Source organism: Hipposideros armiger, unplaced genomic scaffold (assembly GCF_001890085.2).
Source record: "Hipposideros armiger isolate ML-2016 unplaced genomic scaffold, ASM189008v1 scaffold_93, whole genome shotgun sequence".
NCBI classification, from domain to species: Eukaryota; Metazoa; Chordata; class Mammalia; order Chiroptera; family Hipposideridae; genus Hipposideros; species Hipposideros armiger.
The window spans coordinates 1610555-1632659 of record NW_017731443.1 but is presented as its reverse complement, the minus strand read 5'-3'; the positions used below and the strand labels follow the sequence as shown (position 1 = coordinate 1632659).

Here is a 22105-nt window from a genome sequence, read left to right as displayed (position 1 = left end):
GAAACCTGCTCCTGGATGACAAAACACAATTACCAACCAGCTGGGTGATCATAGGAAAATCACTCAACCCCTCTGGCCTACTGATTTCCTCATCTGTGGGGCCCTGCTAAGCTGTTGCGAAGATGAAATGAGGCAATGTATGTGGAAAACACTGGCTTGGTTCCTGGAAGCAGAGTTGGCCTCAGGCTCAATACATGGAACCCTAAATACCTTACATATTTGGAATAAGAACTAAGGGGCTGGTTCTCACCTGGGAAGATGCCTAGGTTGACAGATGAGGGTTCCTAGAGGATAAGGTGAATGCCAGCTTAGTTTTAGCACAGATCACGGGGGCCCCTCTCAGCCTCAAAACTAGCAGCAGGCCCTTCCTAGGGCTGGCTCCGATCCACGTAGCATGAGGGGGAGCCCCCCTCCCCAGGGAAGGGGCTGCTGCCTCCTCTCACGGTTTCTGGCTGGCACTCCATCTAGCCTGAGATCCCTGAAGCAAACCTCAGGAGTTTAAAAATGTTGGCCCACGGGTCAGGAGGCCCAAATCCAGCTCCAGGCTCCTTCCTAAATTGCTGGGTGGCTTTGGGCAAGGCCAGACCCTCTGGGAAGCAGAGGTGAGAATGTGTTTTCTCCTGCCTCCTGGGTAGGGATTCTGGAGAACCCCAGACTATTTGGGTAGGAAGGAACTCTGGAGCCCTGAAGCCTGAGGGTTCCTAGCCTGGAAGCTTTCTTGGAGCTTCTGACCCTCATCCCAGTGGTTCTGCCCCCAATCAGGGTCCAGAAAAAAACAAACCAGTGAGGGTCATTGGTGAATGTAGGTTTTTTTTGTTTGTTTGTTTTTTTTTTAGCTAAGCCATCCCGCCACCTGTTGGCAGCTCACGGCTGCTCAGCTCGGGCTGACTTGAACCGCTGTTGCTCAGAGCTCAAACTCTTGAGCGAGCTCTTAACCAACTGAGCCACTCAGCCGGCGTGAATGTAGGTTTTTAAAGAAAGGAGCCATAGGACTGTCCTGGCCCTTAGCAGCCCCTCTTAGGCAAAGACCTACGAGAGCCAGAGTCTTGTTCCCACCTGGCCTGGCCTTGGGGCTCAGACAGCCGTTGCCAGCCCACGGAGGTAGTCCCCCACCAGGGGCAGCACGGCACAGTCATCAGTCCGCAGGACCACGGGCACTCCGTCTGCCTGGGCTGTCTCCAGCTTTAGCAGCAGCCTCGAGTCTGGGGGCAGGCGAATGGCTATGTGGTAGCTAGTGGGGGGCTGGGCCACCATCACAAAGGGCTCCAGGTGGCGGGACACCAAATCCTCCAGACCCTGTGGCCCAAGAGGGCACCACAAGCGACTCTCAGTGCCCTTTGGCAGGCAAGAGTCCCAGAGTTCCTCAAAGAAGCCCACTGCGGCCCTCTCAGGGGGTTGGGAGAAAGGCAGAAAGAGGTCAGCGAAGTTCACAGGCAGGGGTGGCAGGTGGGCACAGCATGTGAGGCCAGTGGGTGTGGTATACAGGGCACGGATATCCAGCTGTGTGGGGGCCGGGCGTCGGGGCTGCAGGGGCAGGAACAGAGGGCGGGCGGGGCGGCCAGGGCACAGGCAGGGCACATGGACAGCCCCCAGGGGTGCATAGAGTTGTCCTTCCACGCGGAAGCGCAGCTCCAGAGAATACACGGGCTCCAGCACCTCTACCTGGAGCTGCAGCACTGGGACGGGACCCTCAGCTCTGCGGGTCCCCACACTCAGCCGAATTGGGGCTGGAGCCTCCTGCACCATCAGTGTCGCAGCAAAGCCCTGGTTCTCAGCCACCAGTGAAGAAGCCAGTGCAGGCACAGCAAGTGAGGGACCTAGGGCCACCCCCAGCTTGGGCCCTGATAGGTGGCCCAGGAGGATATAGTAGAGGCGGGCATGGTCCCGTCCATCAGGGTCCTCCAGCTGCCTGGCCAGGGCCTGCAGCAAGTCTGCCAGGCCTCCCCCAACACCCGCCCGAAGCAGCGCCCGGCAGACCCGCAGCAGGGCCTGCTGGAGGCCCCAGTCTGTGCAGTGAACAGCTGCAGCCTGCAGGAAGCTGAGGGTGGCACTCTGGGCATCCCGGTCTGCCACCTTTGCCAGCATCTGCAGGTGCCAACGAAGGGCCTCATCCCCACCTGGCCTGGACACCACCTCTTGCCGCAACACCACCCTTAGGGGCTCCCCCAGTTCAGAGCCCACCTGATCCAAGAGGTCAACAAAATGGGGAGCCAGCACAGGCCTGGCTTGGTACAGTTGAGCCAGTCCATGAATCAAGGGTGTCAGCACTGTAGGTCGCCCAGCCAGGCAGTGAGCAACCAGGTATGAGGCCTGGAAGCAAAGCGTGGCCAAGGTCCGGGGGGCCCCATTCAGGGCTGCCCTCTGCCACAGGCTGGCCAGCAGCTCCTCTAAGTAGCACCGGGGGCTCTGACCCTGCCCTTTCTCCTCCTTTTCCTCATCTTCAGCACACAGCAGGCACAGCAGATGCAGGCGGGCCAGGAGGGCCATTGGGTCGAGCAGGAGATTGGGCAGGAGGCCACGGCACAGCTGGGGCTCTAGGAGCAGCGGAACAGCTTCCTCGCCTGCGGGGCCCAGTGGGCAGTTCTCAGGGAAGCTCAGGAGGCAGTGCAGGTAGAAGAGATGGACCGGCAGGGGCAGGGCTGGGTGCTGGGCGGCCAAGACGAGCCGGCGGAGCAGCAAGGCCTCATCCTGGGCCGTGAACAGTGCCTCGCCAAAGGCTGCCTTGAGTGCCAGGACAGCGTGCAGCAGAGTCAGCTGTGCTGTGCCCAGCAGCCGTACCAACTGTGGCTTGAAGAGCACTGGTGGCTGTCCCCGCAGACCCCGCAGGGCCCATCCCAGCTGCCAAAGAAGCTGGGCCTGGGCCACAGGAGTGAGTAGGTATGAGGTGTCCAGAAGCTGGGCCACGGCAGCCCGCAGCTCCTGGGTCTCCTCAGGACTGGGCTCTAGCGCTGAAAGGCCATACTCTTCCTCCTCAGCTGCTGGCCAGGTGGGCGCTTGGGGCTGAAGATGGGCATTACCCTTTTCAGCTAGTGTCCAGTTCCAGGGACCATCCCCACTGGGAGAGACCTGGGCTGTGAGCAGACCCTGTGGGCTGGCCCTGGCTCTAGCCTGTATCACCAAGGTGTTGCGAAGGGCAAGTGCCAGCAGCAGGCTGAGTGGCTGGACGGGGCCCCCCTGCCCCAGCAGGCCCCGCAGCAACCCCAGGCAACCCCCCAGCAGCCCAGGCTTGCAACTCTCCAGCTCCCGCAGGCACTCGCACGCCGTGGCCTGCAGGGGGCGCTGTTCCGAAGAAGGGCCAATACCTTGCCCCAGATCGCGGCCAGAAGCCAAGCCAAGCAGTAGGGGCAGGAGCCGGAGAGAGGCTCCCGAGGTGGGCCCCAGTGCGCCTCCTGCCACCAGGGCTGTGGTGGCCGCCAGCAACAGGGGCCGCCGCAGAACTGAGGACCGTGGGGGTAGAAAGTCCAGGGTGTCCAGCAAGGAGGTGGCGGCTGCCTCGGCTGCAGGGGCATCGGGCCACAGCTCGGCTGGGTACTCCAAGCTCAGGGCCAGCAAGGAAACCTGGGGATGGTGGATTTGGGTGGGAATTACAAAGATGAGGTTAAAGGCTCAATGGGTTGAGGTGACCAAATGGGATGAGCTAAGGGGCGTGTATAAGGCCTACCTTGGTCGGCTCGCTCAGCTTCTCACTCCTCAGGTCGCTCAGCAGGTCACGACCGAGATCCTCACCCTCGGGACTTGCCATGAAGGTGGACGGGCTGTCCCGGAAGGCGCCCAGGCGCTGGGCCCAGGTTTCCCGGCTCAAGGGCCCCATGGTCTGGCGCGCAGGTCCCTGGAGGGAGGGGTGAGGGGGCATCAGGTTGGCGGCCGCGAGACGCGCCAGGCCCCGAACCCGCTAGAGGGCGCCCGAGCCCCTGCTCCAACCCCAAAGGGGCCACGGTCACCTCAGGGCCCCTCACAGATCCCAGCCACCTTAGGCCATTCTAAGACGCCACCGGGGACCCCGCGCCCGGGTTCTTAGATGAAACCGAGAGGTTTCGGGGGGGTGACGCTGGGGCGGGCCGCCAGAGTACCCGCGGGGCAGAAACGCAGGCGAGCAAGGGCGGGGCGCCGGGCGGGCCGCCGGCGCGGCGTGCGTGCCGAGAGCTCATTAGGCCGCCCGCCCGCGGCCGGCACCGAAACCACAGCGCCGCCCCGGCCCCTAGCGCCCGCGGTAACGGGCCGGTCGCACTCACCTCGCCTGACTCAGCCTCCCGCGGCGCTACGGCCTGCAGGCTCCTTCCGGGCTGGCGGCGAGGGGCGGGGCACAAGGCGCGTGGGCGGCCGGGACGGGGCGGGCACCGCGCAGGGCGGGGCGGTAACGGGGCCACCACCTCCTCCTCCCGCCAGGCTGGCAGGTGCCGACTCGCCGGTTTCGCTGGGGCTGAGTAACTGTCCCGATGCGCGAAGGCCCCCCTTCCCCGAAACCGCCGCAGGCCCGGGCAGGGGCGGTGGAGTTGGGTGGCCCCGGTTCCTGGGTGCTGGGGTCCCTCCGCGCCTGCGCCCGCGGGCTGCGATCCCAGGGCCCTAGATGGACAGCGCCCACTGGGCTGGCGAGGATGGCGACCAGCGGCGCCCCCACGCCGGCGACCATACGCACCGCACCCTGCGCCAGCCGCGCGCGGCCCGTGGGGGTGGCGGGGTACGGGTCCACGCGCTCCCAGGTTGGCCGCTGGGGGGTGTGCAAGGTGCGGTCCCAAGGCGCCCGCAGGAAGTGCGCGCCGTGGCCCCGCTGAACCGGTCGGGCTGGCGCCTCAGGGCTTGGCTTCGCGTCTCCGACGCCGGCCCGGGCCCCCCACCCGCTAGGCTTGGGGTCGCGGAGCCCGCGCCCGGGGAGCGGCGGGCGGAAACTGCTGACCTTTGCCTTAGGCGGCGCCTACGGTTGGCCAGGGTCGCGACAGCCAGACCGTGGTAAAGCTGGAGGGGCAAGACCATAAACCACGACGAAGGCGAAAACAACGGGATGCAAACGTGTGGACTGGCACGGCCTGGCGTGTCTCATGGCGCTCAAGGCACCGCACGCCTAGCACCCACCGGGAAACCAAGGCCTCGCCGAGGAAGACCTGGGGCCAAGCAGTGCCCAAACCCAGTACTGTTGACTTCCAGAGAGCTGGATCAGGGCTTCTAGGGAGCTGGGCAGGGCCTTATCCAGTAGCCTCTCTTAGAACCTAGGCTGCTGATGCCCCACTGACCGCAGGTTTTCAGGGCACAGAACTGAAGGCGTCCAGACCCCACAGCCCGCCGGCCTGACTAACGCCTCTGGCTCTAATTAGCCTGCTTTGAAGATGAAACAGACCTGAGCCCCCATGCTAGCAGCTGCCAACTAGTTTCTCTCCTTTGCTCCAGGCTTCACAGGCTCCTCCCTCCCAACCTCATCCTGCTGCCCTCCAGATGGGAGGTGGTATGAAGTGGTAAGGTTGCTGGAAAATTGGCTATCTGGGTGCCAGGGGGATGGAGACAAGGCTCCACCCCAAGGGACAGGTCCAGCTGGAAAGCCCGGTCCCAGCTCCTCTGAGCCCTGGCTCCACAGTTGACTCACAGGCGGCAGCCCCAAACCACTTCCCTCTAGGTGCCTCAGTTTCCCCATCTATAAAATGGGAGTGATGACTCCCGCCCAAGAGGCTGTGGGGTGGGGCGGCCTGGCTAATTAAACCTAAGATGAAAGAGGCCAGGATGAGAGCAGCCCTGGGAGGGGAACAAGGAGCCTGTCTGGTTTCCCTGTCTGAGGCCCAGAGGGTGCTGATAACTGCACATCCTCAGCCCTCACCACTCACAGGGAGGGAGGAATGATTATTAAACCCATTTTTACAGTTGAGGAGACAGGCTTCAAAGGGTCAGTAAATCCAACGCTGGCTCTGGCCCCCGCTCAGCCTCTGATAGCCGCCAGCCTTTTTGAGCCTTGGCTCCTTAGGGCCCGGGGTCTAAAGGGAGGGCACCCACATGTGATACCTGATGCTGTGGTGGGTGCATCCACATGGACTCACAGGCTGACAGGCTCACAGCAACCCCGAGATACCCCAGGATGGATACCATTCACAGACGGGGAAAGAAAGGCCCAGAGAGATGCAGTCACTTGCCCAAAGTCACAGAGCTCCTAAGTGGTGGAACCAGGCTTCAGCACACAGCCCCTCACTGCCCCTCACCTCACCCTCCTCCCACACCAGCAGCCCTCAGCTCTCTTGGGTGTCCAGATCCTGGGATGGACCCTGCCCTCATCTGTGTGCCCTGCTCCCTGATGGGAGAGTGGTCCTGGTCTGTCCCAGCACTGAGGACATGCATGTTCCCTCAGTCCACAGTCAGCAGGCCTGCTCCTGAATGTGACCTCCCAGAGAGGGCCCAGGTGTGGGTCTCAGCCAGGTGGCTGAGCAGGGAATACCCCACTTGATGCCCACACCTCATTCCTTCTCTTCCTGCTGAGTTTTTATCCTCCCCAGTGCAGCCCAGTTCTGGGGAGACACTAGACACGAGGCTTGGAAAAGGAAAGTCAGTTTCCTGAGGGGTCCCGAGCCTCGGTTTTCTCATCTGTAAAATGGGGGATGAGATCAACCATCCTCACAGCACTGGGCACTGGGGATACAGGGGTGTTTTAAAAAGAATACGTCAATAGGCAAATCCATAGAGAAAGAGTAGTAAGTCCCAGGTGTTGAGAGGAATGGGGAGTGACTGCTAATGGGTACGGGGTTTCATTTGGGGTATGTTTGCACAACTCTGTGAAGATAGTAAAAGGCACTGAATTGCACTTTAAAAGGGGTTTTATGTACATGAATTCTATCTAAATAAAGCGACTAACAATGTTAAAAGAGGTCCCTCGTATACAGAACTTATGCAGAGGGAGAGTGGAACAGACAACAAACAAGACAAACCAAAGTTTCAGGAGTAAAAGATGCTGCAAAGAAAACAGAATAGGGTAAAGTGACAGAGGTGACTGGGGGGACAAGGATTTAGTTGGGGTGGTCAGAGGCCTCTCAGAAGAGGGAACATTTGGCTGAAGCCTGAGTGACAACAGGCAGTCAGCCATCATGTAGGAAAAAGTGTTCCAGGAACCAGGTGTAACAGAGGAGAAGCCTAAGCTGGGCACAGGCTTTGGCCTGTTCAGGGGACAGAGGGCAAACAGTGTGGCTGACACACAGAACAAGCGTAGGGTCAGGAGACCAGCAGGGGCCAGAGTGTGCCAGGCCTCGAGGATTTTATTCCAGTTGTGATGGGAGCCACTGGAGGATTTGAGCTGAGGGGAGACAGCCGGCTGGGGGAGATGAGGAGGAGCTGTGAGGCTGGTCAGGAAGCTGTTATGTGGTCCAGGTGAGATGTGACAGGCGCTTGGACCAGGGTGGTAACTGTGGAGATGGAGGTGTGGGTGGATGTCAGTGATTTGGGAGCTGACAGGACTTGCTAGTGGGTGGATGTGTGGGGTGAGAGAAGAGAGAGGCGGGATGACTCTGGGCTTTGTCCCTGAGTACTTGGGGGCTGATGGTTCCATCAGCTAGGGGAACTGTGAGGATGAACTCAAGTCTGGCAGGCCAGACACGCAACCACAGTGGTGAGCCTAACCCAGCTCCTTGGCCTCCAACAGGAACCTACATCTTCCCCCTGCCCGGTTCCTAAGGCTCCAGCTGGCCCAGGGAGCCTCCTCCTCTGCCTACTGCCCCCGCCCCCTCAGCTCCAACTCAGGAACTTTCTGCCCACATGCAGCCCCCGCTCCCTGCCAGGTCCTAAGGGGCCCTGGCCCACCCTAATGGTGGACTGGGAGGCCCATGGGCAGAAATTCAGCAAGAGATGCAGGAGTCAGAGTCACCTACAGCACTTCACAGTTTGTTAGGGGCTTTGCAGCCCCCACAGGGCTACTGCCAAACTGGAAAGGCCATTGTCTGAGCCAAGCAGAGGCCTTGGTGGCCCGGGGCACCATTGGCCTACTTTAAGACAGACTCCATTTTCAAGGGCTGCTAGGCTTCTGGGCAAAAACAAATTGAACAAATTGATAGCATCACTAGACAGCTCTGAGGAAAGAGCTGGAAGTAGGAGCCCTACTTCATAGATGTGTAAACTGAGGCCTTAACAGGTGAGGTAGCTTGGCCCAAGTCCCCAGAAACTAAGAGTCTGGGGCAGCCTGACTGGCCCAGTGCTCTTTCCTGCTTGTCCTCTCAGTATATCTCAGCTCCCCTAAGCCAGTTTCTGCCTTCAGCCTCCACACCATCCGGCTCTTTGTGGAAGCCTTCTCTGAGAACAGGAAGGGGCGATTCCAAACCTTCTCCTCTCTGCATCCAGCTGCTGCTCTAGCTCTCCCTGGGCTGCTTGGGATGGGAGCTGAGCACCAAAGATGGGGACAAGCCAGCGCTCTTTCGGGAGCATGGTCCTCACTTGTCTGGTGGGGTTCCACCTTCTTTCACACTCTTGTTCACTATACCAATGAGAGATGTCCACTCAGAACACCCAGAATCAGTGCTCATGGCTGTTTGCAACTGGCTCAGGCCACCATCACCTCCTGCTTGGACTATTACAGCAGCCTTCTTACAGGTCTCCCTATTGCTGCCCTCACCACCCCTCTCTTGACAGTCTCCCCACAGCAGACCCCAAGGCTTTCCACCACACTGCGCCTCACGTGACCTGGCCAGCCTGCCTCTCCAGCCTCAGTTCTCACACCCTTCCATTCCCTCACGACCCCGCCACCTTGCCTTTTGGTTCCTCACACACGCACTAGGCTTACTTCCACTCTGGGGCCTTTGCACCAGCTGTTCCTTCTGTGGGTCAGGCTCTTCCCTGCTCTGCACAGCTGGCTCCTAGCTCCCATTCAGACCTCAGCACCCCCCACCTGTCACTATCCCATCGCTAAAGTCCTGTGTCACACTAACAGTTTTCTTAGTTCTCTGCCTTGTGCCTAGCATAATGCTGGTATTCAATACTCGTTGACTGAATTAAGAAATGAATGAATGCTATCTAACTGGCACTGTGTGAAAAGAGCAGATGGTGCCTGCCCCTCATGGAGCTCAAGTTTAGCTTGGTGTTTACCGAAGTTCACACACATTGTCTGGTTCCAGAGCTGACCATGAACCACAGACCACACAGCAGCAGCCTATGGGTCAAATCGGACCCACAAAGGTATTTTGTTTGACTTATTCCATATTAAAAAAATTTTTTTTGGAGGGGTGGCTGGTTAGCTCAGTTGGTTAGAGCATGGTGCTGCTAACACCAGGGTTGCTGGTTCAATCCCTGCATGGGCCACTGTGAGCTGTGCCTTCCTTAAAAGAGTCAACTACGGGCTGGCCAAGTGGCTCAGTTGGTTAAGAGCTCGCTCAAGAGTTTGAGCTCTGAGCAACAGCGGTTCGATGACCGGCCCGAGCTGAGCTGCAGCTGAGCTGCCAAAAGGTGGCAGGATGGCTCAGCTAAAAAACAAAACAAAAAACAAACAAACAAAAACAAATACAAAAAAAAAAAAAGTCAACTACGCCATTGTAGCATGAAAGCAATGTGTAACCAATGACCATGGCTGTTCCCCAATTAAAAAAAAATTTTTTTTGAGTCAACAATTAAACATTGGTAGAGTTCACATACAAATTTGGATTTCTGGCTTCTTTTGGAAAATAGACAGCCTTGGGTGTCTGTGCTGGAATGACATGACTGTCACTGTCCCTTTAGATGTGCACATCGCCAAAGTCCCCACCACTCTCTAGTCTCTCCCTGACAGACAGTGCCAGTCACCTTTTATCACTGAACATGCACTATTGTTCTCCTTATAATAAAGAACTTTGCTCTGTATGCAGGCCTCTACCAGAAGTTGGAACATGAAAAGCTGAATGGGCCACATAAGTCAAGAAAAATGGATATTTGTTCATTCAACAAATATTATTGCAAACCCACTATGTGCCAGGCACAGCGGACAGGGAGACAGAGCATGGGCAGCATCCACGAGTATCCCTCCCTCCTGGGGCCTCATTCCAAACACTGTCACTTTCTTCCAACAAGTGGAGACATTTGAGTTGCTCCCCCAATGAGAAAGACTGCCTCTTGTGTCCAGGGTCATCCCTGAAGACTATCATAGTACTCACTAAGCACCTACTGTGTACCAGCCCTTGCCAGGGTCTGGCACAACCAAAGTATTCAATGAATATCTGTTGAGTGAATGAACTAAATTCACTTCTCTCCTAGACAGACTGAGTTAGTCACTGTTGTTTTTCCAGGATTTATTCAAAAGATAAGTGCATAGGAGGTGCTCACTTGATATCAGTTGAATGAAAACGTCCAGGGTAAAAGTGGAAGGCTGACGGCAATGTGAGCTGCATAAACGCAGAGCCCTGGGAAAGGAAGGGGGAGGGGGCCAGAGCCTCCAGCCCCCACACAGAGACCCCAGGAGGTAGGTGATAAGATTCTCAGGTGACAGACAGGAAACAGGCTGGAAAGGAAAGCCCCTTGGCCAAACTTATAGGCTCCAGGAAGGAGTGGAGGAGGAGGCTCATTTGCTCCCCAGGTCCACACTGCCCCACCCAGCCAGGGGGCACTGCACAAAAGTCCTGTGGGGGAATGTAAAGGGCCTCCGAAAGGGTCCCCCCTTGAAAAACTAAACTCTTTGACTAGATGCCTGAAAGTCCACCATCAACAGGCTGTCCCTCTTTTGACTCCTGATTTTTTTTTTTTTTTAAGATTTTTTTTGGGGAATTGGGGGATGGGAACAGCGCTGGGGAATTGAGGGAAGGGGAACAGACAAGTTACTGTCCTTTTGGTCTTCAGTTTAGTTGTGGAGGACGTTGCTTCACTGACCCAAGTTGGCACCATCATTGCACTCTTCCCGGGCGAGGCAGATCAGTCTCCGGCTTCTGGACGGCCGCTCACGCTGGCTGCTGGCTACACACGGTAGCCCATGGCAACCCACGGCCACAGGGGCTGCAGCCTACGCTGTGGCCGGCAACTCACGGCAGCCCAGCTACAGGTTGAGCTGTTGTTCAGCATCTTAGCTGTGGAGGGCAGTGTCACTGGCCCTCATATGTGGGATCCGAACCGGGCCCTCTGGCATCCCAAGCCAGTTCTTAACCATCGCGCCACTCGGCCGGCCCTTGACTCCAGACTTTTGAACTGTGTGAATTCATTTATCAGACTCATTTCCTCCTAATCTGTTCCAGCAAACATTTAATATGTGAGGAAGGTGTGTGTGTGGTAGAGACTCTGAGATGTTTATTTTATATGGGGCAGGGAGAGAGATAAAAAGAGGAAGGGGTCCCATCCCTGCCCTGACAAGGTCAGCTGCTTAAGATATGGCCAAAATGTCATAGTGACATGCCTCAAGGAGGCCACCAAGCGCTTCTCGGCTTTTGAGGAGGGTTAGCCTCCTTCCAACTGGGCCTGGAGACTGGGCAGAGCATGGTGAATGGTTGGGGGTGGAGGTTCCAGGCCGAACCCCAGCTAAGGGTGAGATATAGGGAGAAGCGGACCTGAGCTCTCTGCTTGTCCTGGCTGCAGCCAGGCAAAGTAGGTTGTTCTTGACTTTGTCAGGTGTCCTCGGCCCTCGGCTCACCTCCGGGCTAGTTGCACCTGAAATTCCACCGTTGGGCACAAAGATGAGGGTTTTTGCAGGTGTGTAAGCCCCAATGACTAAGGCCCTGGGGTCTTTCGGGATCTCGGTGAACTCAGAGCAATTTAAACACCCCCTTCCTCCACGAAGTCTTCCACACTTCCCCTGCCAACGCTTAGCGCTCTCGGCTTTGTATTGCGGTCCTATGCATCCCCACCCGTCCGTCCGCCCACTGGCCTGAGCGCTTCTGCGGCCCCTGCGTGCCTTCCCGTATGGAGCCAGCACCTAGCAAATACCTCTGGGCTGAACCACGAATTGCTCAGCCAAGGCTTTGGGATCCGGCGCCGCCTGGGCCCAGGCCCTGTTCAACAAGTGTGGGCCCAGCCGCCTGCTCCCGCCCGACAGCTTCGCGCCTCCCCAAGCGCCCGGGGAGCGCCGGGCCAGGCCCAGTTGGGCGAGTTTCATTTCATCACCCGCAGAGCGTGCGAGCGCCGGTGCAAATAACGTTACCCCCTCCCTTCCTTCTGCTCCCTCCGAAACTCCCAAACTCCCGTTGGCGATCGCTGCACCCCGGCGGGGAGGTCCCGGCGGGCGGCAGCTGGGCCGGCTGGGCAACGGGGTGCCGGGTGCCCCGGGCCCGTTCCCCCGCCCCCGCCCCCGCCCGGCCACCCCGCCCAGGCCGCGAGGCCACCTCACCGGCAGCGGAATGGAAACCGGTTCGACAGGTAACAAATAGGTGGGTTGTCACCGTTATTTCCCAACGCATGCGCTGTCGCTCCCCGGGCCACTCCAAGATAATTAGCTCAGATCACCCCCCTCCCCGCCCCAGCCACTAACACACACCGCCCCGAGCCAATAAAGCGTGAACCCGTCCGTCCGGCTCGCACTTTAAGACTTCCCGAGCGGCCGTGGGGTACGCCAGTCGAGCCAGGAGACGCTTACCAACCACTTCCCTCTCGCCCGGTGCACCTGGCTGCAGGGGACCTCATTCGGAGGGAGGACAGCGACAGCTCAGCGGAGTTGGTAAGGGGCACGCGCCGACCCGGGCACGGTCCCTCGGAGAAGAGCAGGGACGCTTTGGCGACTCCTTCTCTGATCTGCCCCCTCCCCCCGGCTGCCTCCAGCCCGGCCCGGGAAAGGTGGGACAGCGCCAGCTCTGGTTACGGAAGCGGACGGTGCCCGGCGAGCAGGATTCGAAAATGCCCCGCGCATTTCTGGTGAAGAAGCAGTGCGTCTCCACGTGCAAGAGGAACTGGAGCGAGCTCCCGGACGAGGAGCGCGGCGAGATCTATGTGCCAGGTGAGTCGCCGGCCTGCGGGCCCGGAGCTTCCCGCCGCCCTCCAGCCTGGGGCCCCGTCGGGGCGGCGGACGTGTAGGACGCAGCGATGCGGGACGCCGCGGCCCGCGCGGTCGGGGCGCCCGATTTAATATTTAAGCGGCCGCGGCCCCGTTAGCTCGCTGCGCTGCCGACGCAGGGGGAGGAGAGGCCGGGGGCGGCGGAAGGAGGCGCGGGCTGGGGGCGGCGGGGCGGGGGCGGCCAGGTCCGGGCGAGAGCTGTTCCCAGGCCCCGCCGGTCCGAGGAGCAAGGGTCCGCGCGTTGCCGCCCTCCCTCCACCGGCCCAAGCCGCAGCGCAGGGTAGGCAACGGGGTGTATCACCGCTCAGGCGACCCTCCACTCTCACGTCGTAAATCCAGAAAGTCGGTACTTTTATGAGGCGGGAAGAGGGCACTGGAGCGATACCACGTTGGGGGGCAGGGAACGAGATGGAGTTTCGGCTGAGATTTGTGCAAAATGTAAGAGAAGACTCAGGGTATAGGCCGCCTTCATTGATATCTCCTTCTCCCTCACAACACTGGTGACCAGAAGGTCGTGATTAGGGTCGGGCCGGCGGGGTGCGTCAAGGCTGTTGGGCACGCACCCGGCTGCACCCCACTTGCCCTGAAGACAAAGGTGGGATCAGGTCTCAACTCTGTTAGAAACGCTCTTCCTTCAGCCTTGCAGAGGACACAAATGAGCTGAAAGTTTTAAGGAGGCCACTGCACAGCCAGGGGACCAGGCCCGGGGAAGCTGGTGCACCCAGTTTATTTTTGGAAAACGCCTTGATGGCGGCGTCCGAGTCCACTTTGAATGAGTAATCCAAGTTTCTTCCTGCAGGGGCATCTTCCTGTTAGCCCTGAGAATGCTTCTGCTCCTTCGGTTCTCCCCCACCCCCATCAAAATCTCCTGGAGAAAGCCAGTTTCCTTCGGAACGCCCCCTCCCCAGGCCTTGGGGGTAGGGCGGGGGATGCGGCCCAACACCCTGCTCAGCGCCTCCAAGGGGGGAGTGATTGTAATTAACCAACCGACTTTGACCCTTGATCCGCAGGCTCCCTGGCACCGCCCCAGGCCTTGTAAGAAAGTGGCGAAATGAGGGCGGTGAGGGGCCCTGGTGAGGGCTCTTGCCTCAATTTCTCTCCTGACTGACTACATTTGGAGACAGTGGGTATAGCGGTGAGATCTTTGTGGCCTGACCCTCCAGGATCTAGTGGTCTGTGGCGCTGGTGGGTTGTTTCACAGCTCAGAGGCCCCTTTTCTGCATCCTCCTTAAAACAAGGGACTGTGCCCCAAGGCTCCAGTGGGGAGACTGGGACTAAATGGGAAGCGAGTTGCCTCCTCACCTGAGGTGGATTAGGGTGTGGGCCCAGGTTTCCGTTGAGAGTTTCTTGCCTCCCCAAGTTCCCTGGCAAGTTGGCTGGTGCTTCAGGACAAGAGGGTCCTGGTGAGGCCAGCAGCTTCCTAGCTCCTGCCTCCTCCCTCACCTGTGTTTGACTTGCTGCTCAGCTGCTTCTTGGGATCTGATAAACTACACTTGGACTGTGGTAAAGGTGAGCTGAGCCTTGTGCGAGACTCAGTGTGCCGGTCGTTTTATTTCACATCCCAATCAGTAACAGATTGTGTGTTGACTTTTACAAAGGACAAAGAAATTCCGTTTGTTGAAATCATTGACTTCCTCGCGTCCCAGTGATTTTCCCCACCACAGTTCTGGTGGCCTTAGTGGAATGGTTGGGGAGACCTACACCCCAGGGCCTGTCCCACCAGGTGCAGAGGAGGGCTTTCTGGGTGTCTGTCACCTGCTGCTGCTGTCCAGGTGAGGGAGACTTGCAGGCTGCTCACTCTGCAGGACGGACCCCAGATGGTGGGTGGGGGTCTAACCTGGAAGGCACAGGTGAGAATTTGCCCTCCTCACTCTAGTGAGGAAGAGTCCTGTGGGGTCAAGTAAAGGGTAGAAGTTAAAGATCTTAATTTTGCCTCAAAAGCCATGTGGCCCACTGGAGAGTTTTCCCCCAGTTTTTAGAAATGAGAAATGGAATGTTCTTGGGCCACGCTCAGGTGCCTCAGATGGCTGGGGGTGGAGGGGTGTGTGTGTGGTGGCCTGTCCCCTGGCTGGGCCATCCATCACCGGTCGACTGTGACCCCTGGAGCTGGTGGGGCACGTTTCCTTCACCCCACCTCATAGACTGGGCACGTTGTGACCAGCTAAGCATTGACCCCATCCGTTCCCACTGAGAGGGGCACCAGGAGGGCTAGGGAACAGGGAAGTGTTTGCCGTCTGACCTTCCCGCCAGGGCCCTCTGAGACCTTAAAGCATCAGAGAGCGCCTGGAAGGTTTTTTACTGACTGAAGGCCCTTGGCCCCAGCCTGGCAGCTGAGATTCCAGGCCCCAGTCTGACCGGCACTCCAGCCTCAGTCTCTGAGGCACAATTCAAGAGGTTCCCACCCTGGGTGCAGAACCTTTCCCCTGGGCCTCATCCAAATCCATGGAAAAGCCCGGAAGTGGCTGGAGGGCCTCAGGGGGTAGGAGATGGCTCCACTCATGCTGGGCACATTGAAAGGTTTTGTGGTTAAGGTTAAGATGCTACCTATTTGGGCCCTTCACTCCTCTCTGTTCCCCTGGCCTCCCCTGGCGTTTCTCCTTTGTTATGTCAATATTGACTGTGGAATGAGGGGAGTAATGCTGGTTTCTTGAGGATGAACCCTGTCACTTATACCCAGGGGCTAAATTCCACTGCATATACTGAAGGGGACATGCCTAGTGGCCCTCCAAGCCCCTGCTGGGTGCAGTCTCTCTAGGCCAGAAAGATTCTTGAGGGTAAACTGAGACTGGAAACTGGAATGACGTTCTCCCAGCCACGAGCACCCCAGGGTCTCTTCCAGGCCCCAGCTACTCCCTCTCTGGCTTCGGCTTTGCAGCCTCTGCTGTCTGTTCTGCCAGTTCATCAGCACATGCCTACCCCAGGGAGGCAGCCAGGCCGCAGTGTAGGAGACGGGCCTCAGCCTGGCCATGACTAGGCAGTGTGGGGACCTGGGCAGCATTCTTTCCAGGCAGAGTTAGAAAGACTGAGAAAGTCAGCTTTGGGCCCCAGAATACAGGTGTGGGGGAGGGGAGAGGTTAGGCCTCTGATGATGATGATTCTTATAATTCCTGGGAAGTGTTGGCAGTGAAGGACATGTCTGCCATGCTCTCCAGGGAGCAAGGCTGGAACAGTGGATGGGGACAGCGGAGCAGCTTGGGTTCAGGCAGTGGGCTAGATGGGACTCCTACCTGTCCCGTGGGGTGCCAATCACCCAAGCCACCAAGTTGTGTATCCCTAGCTTGGGTGACCTGAGGCAGAATCCTGCCAGACCATTTGACCCAGAAAGAGAGCAGGTGAGGTCAAGTCCTCTGGGCACAGTGGGGACGGGAACAAAGTGTGGCCTTTGTTAATGTCAGCATTCCTTTTTAACGCTGTTCACTTTCAGTAAGTCTTATATGGGGTCCCACCTGGTGCCCAGCCCTGTACTGGAAGGAAGCAAACAGAAGCATAGTTCCCGGCCGGTCAGGGCTGTCCACCGTGGTGTGAGGGCTGAGGTGCACAGTTTCAACTTCATTATGGACACAGTATGAAAAGCGGTTGGAGAACGGGGAAAAGATACTGCCTGAGAGAAAAACTTGGCGTTCACAGAATGGAAACACCAGGCCGAGAGACTGACCCATTGTGTTTCCAGGGCTGCCTCCTCTGCCAATTGGCTGGCACTGGCTTCATTTCAGGCATTGCTAGCTGACCTGCTGAGGCTGGAGGAGACGGGTAAAGTGGACCCCTGCCCTTGCTGATAAGGGTGTAAGGCCGCCTAACACCAACCTGGGCTGTGCTGACACACTGGGCTCCCCCCACCCCATTCAGAGCCGAGTGAACCCTCACCCCACCCCTAGGGCAGCCCCAGCACCAGCCCCAGGTGGTCAGAGGCCAGGCATCCTCACATCTGCTTCACCTGCTCTCCCCAGAGAGCTGAAGACCAGGCCTCACGCCCAGCCCTGGCCTGCCTGAGGCCTTAGACAGGGCAGGCCCTGGCACTCTGAGCAGTATTTATTTGGGGCAGCAGCTTTCCATCCAAGAGAGAGGGGACTTGCTGAGGGTGAGGGAGGGGAAGGCCCTCGGGTGGGAATTCGCGGGCCTGTGTCCTCAATGTCAGGCAGGTGGAGGCAAGTTAGGCCAACAGAAGGGGAACCTGTGAACCCCCCGAGGGAGTCTGGAGAGGGCCAGGCTGGTTTGGCCTTGCCACACTCCATAGCTGTGGGTGGGCAATGAGTAGCCACAGCAGCCACCGCCTTGCCGGAAACATCTAATTAGGGGCAGAGCTGCACAGGCAGGGCCCAACCAGTTCTGCTTCCTGCCTCCTGCCACTCTGTGTCAGGAGCAGCACGCCGATGAACACTCCCTGTGCGTGCAGCAGCATTAGGGACACACTCATGGGGGTGGCGGGAGGACAGGTTTGGTGGGGTGACTGGGATGAGGCAAACGTCCCCACCCTGGCAGCCATGTGGCTGCCCCGCGCTCAGGGTAAAGGTGGCATAGAGGCCAGATCAGGCAGGCTCACTCTTTGTCCCCAGTTCCTCAGAACCATCATTTCAAGGCTTCTGTGGGATGGGAGAGGCGGGCACAGGAAATAGGTCTCCTCCCAAACTGGCTTGGATGCGTAGAGTGCTAACTATGAAACCCCCACCTATGGGAGCAAGGGATCCCAGAGTGACAAGCAGTTAACCCTCACCTGCTATCACTCCTCCCTCTGCTGCTCCATGTGCGGGCGGTGTGGCCCAGCTCCAACTTTCGGGAGCCTCATTCACGCTATCCGATACTGAAAGGCAGAAGAGGGTAGAGGGTCCTGTTTGTCTCCACCTGGATTGAGAAATGGAAATTGTCATTCAGCTTTGAATTCTTGGCCAAGATCTCCAATAGCTGCTAAACTAGCATCAGAAGCTGCCGACACTCTGACCCACCCCTGTCCTCAGCCCCCCATGTGCACAGACGGTGGTCACTGCAGGAAGGCAAGAGGGACCCCGAGAGCTTGGGACTGACGTCCAGACTTCCAGGACTTAGAGAGGGGCCACGGCAGCTCAGAGGCCAGGCCAGGGCCAGGCACTGGTGAATCAACTCCTAGAATGAGGTGGCTCATTAAAGTCCCCCGGACAGACGGACGCCAGCGCCAGCAGAACGGGTTTTGGGCGGCGGGCTGGCGCATTCTTCCCCTGTCAGACCTTTGTTGTGTTTTGAGGGGGCGAGCGCTGGGGCCTCTCCCGAAACTTTGGCGTTTTCATATTCACCCTTCCTCCATTAGGATGTTCCCCTGTCTTCCCCCACATGGCTCCCATCCACCTCGGGCCTCACCAGTGTCCTGGGAGAGGAGATGAGGGTGGCAGCCCTCCTGCTGTGGGGCCTGGACCACTCTGTCATACGGGCTATGGGTGGTGAGGTCCAGAGGTCCTTGTTGTGGGTCTGAGACCCTAACTCACCCTTCTAAGTCCCTCTCCCTGAAGCTCACTCATTCTTTCTTTCTAGGCCCTCTTGATTTTTCCTTCTGACCCTTGGAAACTTTCCTAGCTTATGGTTTTAAGTATAGAGCATAGCCTTTTTGGAAGAAAAGTCCTGACTAAACTGAAATATTAGGTTGTTTGCCCCAGCTGTCAGCTTTGAAACTTGTCTCCACCGTGTCGCTCGGAACTCTTGTTGCTTCTCTCTCTAGTCAGAACTAGAGCCAAGCCTCCCCGGCCCCGTTTAGTGTGAGGTGCCTGTCATGGGGAGCGGTTGTGTCAAAGGCTGCCAGGTATCGGTGCCTCAGAGGGCGGGAGCCCAGCCCTCACTGTGCCACAGCGAGCGGTCCCTGCTGTGGGGGAGGGTTGCGTAACAGCTGGGCAGGCTGCCCAGGAGACTGTTACGTAGCATCCACCTGCTGCTCCCTGACCTCCTCCCTGCTCCACCCCACCTGGCCTGTTTGCCTGCCAAGCTGGGCCAGCGGGAGTAGGGAGCCTGGAGCCCTAATGGACTACAAACAGCAGGGGCTGGTCAGCCTGGAGAGCGAGGGCAAGGAGCACCCGATCCCCCAAAGCCAGCAGCTAAATCTGCCTGGAGGAGAGGCCCAGAGTGGCCCAGGCCACCCAGGGACCCTTCTGGGGCAGGGATGAGTCCCTGGGCCCAGGGCCTCCAGTGGTGCCCTTTGTCCCTGCAGGAGCGTGGATGAGGCCTGGAATCCAGAGGGACTGGCCCAGGTGGGGCAGGCAGACAACTCTGGAGGGATAATTGGCAGGGCAGGTTCCGTCCTCCCAGTTCCGCTAAGACACAAATTACTCAGCGGGCAGACCTGTAGGTCGTGGCGCTTGGCTGGCGTCACCTGTAATTACCTTAATGGGGCAAGAGGGAGGTGCAGCTTGTAGTGGGCTGGGGGGGGCTGCTCTGCCACATACCTGCAGGGGAGGGATGGGGGCTCTAGGTTCCAGCCAGCTCCTTGCCAGGGAACTCTTCCCAAAACCCCACTGAATCCTCTTTTCTCCCCCAAGCCCCTCACCTGGCTGTTCTTCTTTCTGCAGTCAGCCTGGGCTTCTGCCCACCACAGTCCTACCAGGAGCCAGAGCCGTCGGTGGCGGAACCCCCTTCTTGCCCTCTGGTTTTGGACATGAGTCTTCGGGACTCCAGCTATAGTGTGGCCTCCGGGCCCTGTGTGGTGGCCCAGCTGCCCTCTGAAGACATGGGCCACTTGACAGACCCTCAGAGCAGAGACCACAGCTTCCTGCGCTCCAAGATTAAGGTACTGACCCTCACGCTGTCTCTGAGGACTCGGGCCGTGTGTGTAGACCTGTGTACAGCCAGGCGACATGGCACAAATGAGACCTAGGCAGAGACTGGCCTTGGATTTGGGTCCAGGTTTCTGCAGAGAAGTGAGCCTCACTGGGGCACAGACAAGGACTGGAAAAGAAGTGAGTCTAAAGTGAGAATGTCATACATTGGGAAAACGCAGTGAGGGTCAAAAGACATTTAACCCTTTGGAGTCCATTCTAGGGATTTAGTTCCGTTTCTGGCCTGAAGGGGAGTCACTTCTTTACACTTCAGTCCTAGGAAAGTCAGGGAGACACAAGCCCAGCTCAGCACCTTCTCCTGGGCCCCAGTCTGGGCTGCATTAAGAATGAGGTCTGGAGTCCGCTTGGTGGCTAAATGCCCACTGAGGCACATGCCTGGCGATCTGCACCTGGCCCATCAGCATGCGAGGCCTTGCACATGGGGCAGGCCTGGCGAGTGCTCCGCTGTGCTCAGCAGTGGAAGCAGTAAGTTGTACACCAGGCAACAGAAGCCCCTGCTTTCGAGGAGTGCACAAATAGCAGGGCTGTCCCTCGCTGGGCCTGCGTTCCGGAAAGCTCCAGGACCTGGAGGCACCTGCCAGCAGTGATCTAGTGGAAGGGTTCTCGTGGCACTAGCCTATGTGCCAAAAGTCTGGAGAAAACTGGCAGTGGAATGCTGTCCCTTCCTGTTACCTGCAGAGGCCAAGTGTGTGTTGTAGTGAGGGGGGATCCACTGAGACGTGTGCTGGGCAGTTGGCAGGAGAGCCAGCAGTGCCCCTGACCCTCCTCACACCCTTCCTCCCAACCCTTGGGCCTCAGTGGGAAGGGAGGGTGTGGAGAGAGAAAAGAGGGCACAGGACAGCAGATGTGTGGAGTGAGTCCTGACCCAAAAGTCTTGACTAGCTGGCAGTAAGGGACATTTACCCAGTGCTGGCAACAAGAGACATTTACTGCAGTACAGAGGAGGTGACATGGTGTGACAAGGTGCACCTGGTGTCCAGGGAGCTCAGGAGGAGTTGCCAGCGACAGGGCCACCCACAGAGTACAAGCAATCTTAGAACAAAACAGAGGTGAGCATCAAGAACACATCTCCACTTCTGAATAGATTGGAGATTTTCCATAATTACAGAAGAAAAATATTAATAAGCAAGAGAGGCATCAGGTGGTAAAGGGACCATGTCAGGTCTGACTCAAGTAAAATCAGGGGGCTGGGCTGACCTGGAGGGGACTCCAGGCTCACAATAGTGGCCTCAGCCTGGGAAGGCTGCTCCAGAGACCATGCAGTGGACATTTTCTCCTGTCCTAAGGCATAGGATGAGAATGGAGGCAGAAACTACAGAGAAAGATTTGGACTCAGTGAAGGGAGAACTTTCAAGCAAGTGGAGTTGCTGACGATGAATCGGGCTGTTTCTACAGGGAGTTGGCTGCCCATCTCCAGTAAAGAAGGGGCTGGGTGGCGGTGACCTTGAAAGGGGACCATTGGCCCAAAGGTTCCTTCCAGCCTGGCCACCACTGATCTCTGTGAGCCAATGGCACAGAGATGTGGCCTCTGGGCTGGGCACCACTTTTCTGGGGGCTGGCATTTGTGTGCTCCCAATCTACCAGCCTGCAGTCCCAAATCATGGATGTCTGTCACAAACACTGTCCTCGCCCACAGGTGACCTTGGGGGACAGTCCCAGTGGAGATCTCTTCACTTGCCACATCTGCCAGAAGGCCTTCACCTACCAGCGCATGCTGAATCGTCACATGAAGTGTCACAACGACGTCAAGAGGCACCTCTGCACCTACTGTGGGAAGGGTTTCAATGACACCTTCGACCTGAAGAGACATGTCCGCACCCACACTGGTGAGAGGAGCCCTGTGGTTGGGCGCCTGGCTGAGGCCACGGGGGAACCTGCACAAAGCCTGCTCTTTGGGTGACGGGTGGCCTGGGAGGGGCATCTTGGAGCTCAGGGCAGAAGGCCTCCTCAGTTCATCAGTGAGGTCACTTGGGGAGTGGCAGGTGGCCTGGCCTTTCTGTGTAAGGGAAGCCGCTGACAGGCTCCCTGTCGGATTCCTGACGCCCAACCCTGTCCTTCCCGCAGGCGTGCGACCCTACAAATGCAGCCTGTGTGACAAGGCCTTCACACAGCGCTGCTCTCTCGAGTCTCATCTCAAGAAGATACACGGTGTGCAGCAGAAGTATGCGTACAAGGAGCGGCGGGCCAAGCTGTACGTGTGCGAGGAGTGTGGCTGCACATCTGAAAGCCAGGAGGGCCATGTCCTGCACCTGAAGGAGCAACACCCCGACAGCCCGCTGCTGCGCAAGACCTCCAAGAAGGTGGCTGTGGCTCTGCAGAACACTGTCACCTCCCTGCTGCAGGGCAACCACCACCTCTGAGTGGCAGTGCCCCAGCCAACCGCCATCACCCTGCCACATGGCCAGTCCACCCGCCTGCGGCCTCT

The 22105-nt window shown here is 58.3% G+C and overlaps 2 protein-coding genes and 1 non-coding gene across 6 annotated transcripts; 2 read left to right on the top strand and 1 right to left on the bottom strand.

Moving 5' to 3' along the window:
• Positions 1-911: 911 nt before the first annotated feature.
• Positions 912-12736, bottom strand: AP5B1 (adaptor related protein complex 5 subunit beta 1). Of its 4 annotated transcripts, none has more exons than XM_019645251.1 (3): positions 12476-12736; positions 3662-3829; positions 912-3558 (listed from the first exon to the last, which is right to left on the bottom strand). In XM_019645251.1, the coding sequence occupies exons 2-3, from the start codon at positions 3809-3811 to the stop codon at positions 1075-1077; spliced, it is 2634 nt and encodes an 877-aa protein (XP_019500796.1). In that variant the 5' UTR covers positions 3812-3829; positions 12476-12736; the 3' UTR covers positions 912-1074. The 4 variants fall into 4 exon arrangements, with proteins under 4 accessions (XP_019500796.1, XP_019500795.1, XP_019500797.1 ...); XM_019645250.1 differs by lacking the exon at positions 12476-12736 and adding an exon at positions 4233-6929; XM_019645252.1 differs by lacking the exon at positions 12476-12736 and adding an exon at positions 3942-4046.
• TRNAS-GCU (transfer RNA serine (anticodon GCU)) lies at positions 9179-9252 on the top strand. Its single transcript has one exon. It is a non-coding gene; the product is annotated as a tRNA-Ser (tRNA).
• OVOL1 (ovo like transcriptional repressor 1) lies at positions 12473-22065 on the top strand. Its single transcript, XM_019645270.1, has 5 exons — positions 12473-12556; positions 12658-12832; positions 19414-19631; positions 21317-21506; positions 21745-22065. Exons 2-5 carry the CDS (start codon positions 12733-12735, stop codon positions 22038-22040), a joined length of 804 nt encoding a protein of 267 aa, XP_019500815.1. The 5' UTR covers positions 12473-12556; positions 12658-12732; the 3' UTR covers positions 22041-22065.
• Positions 22066-22105: the final 40 nt, after the last annotated feature.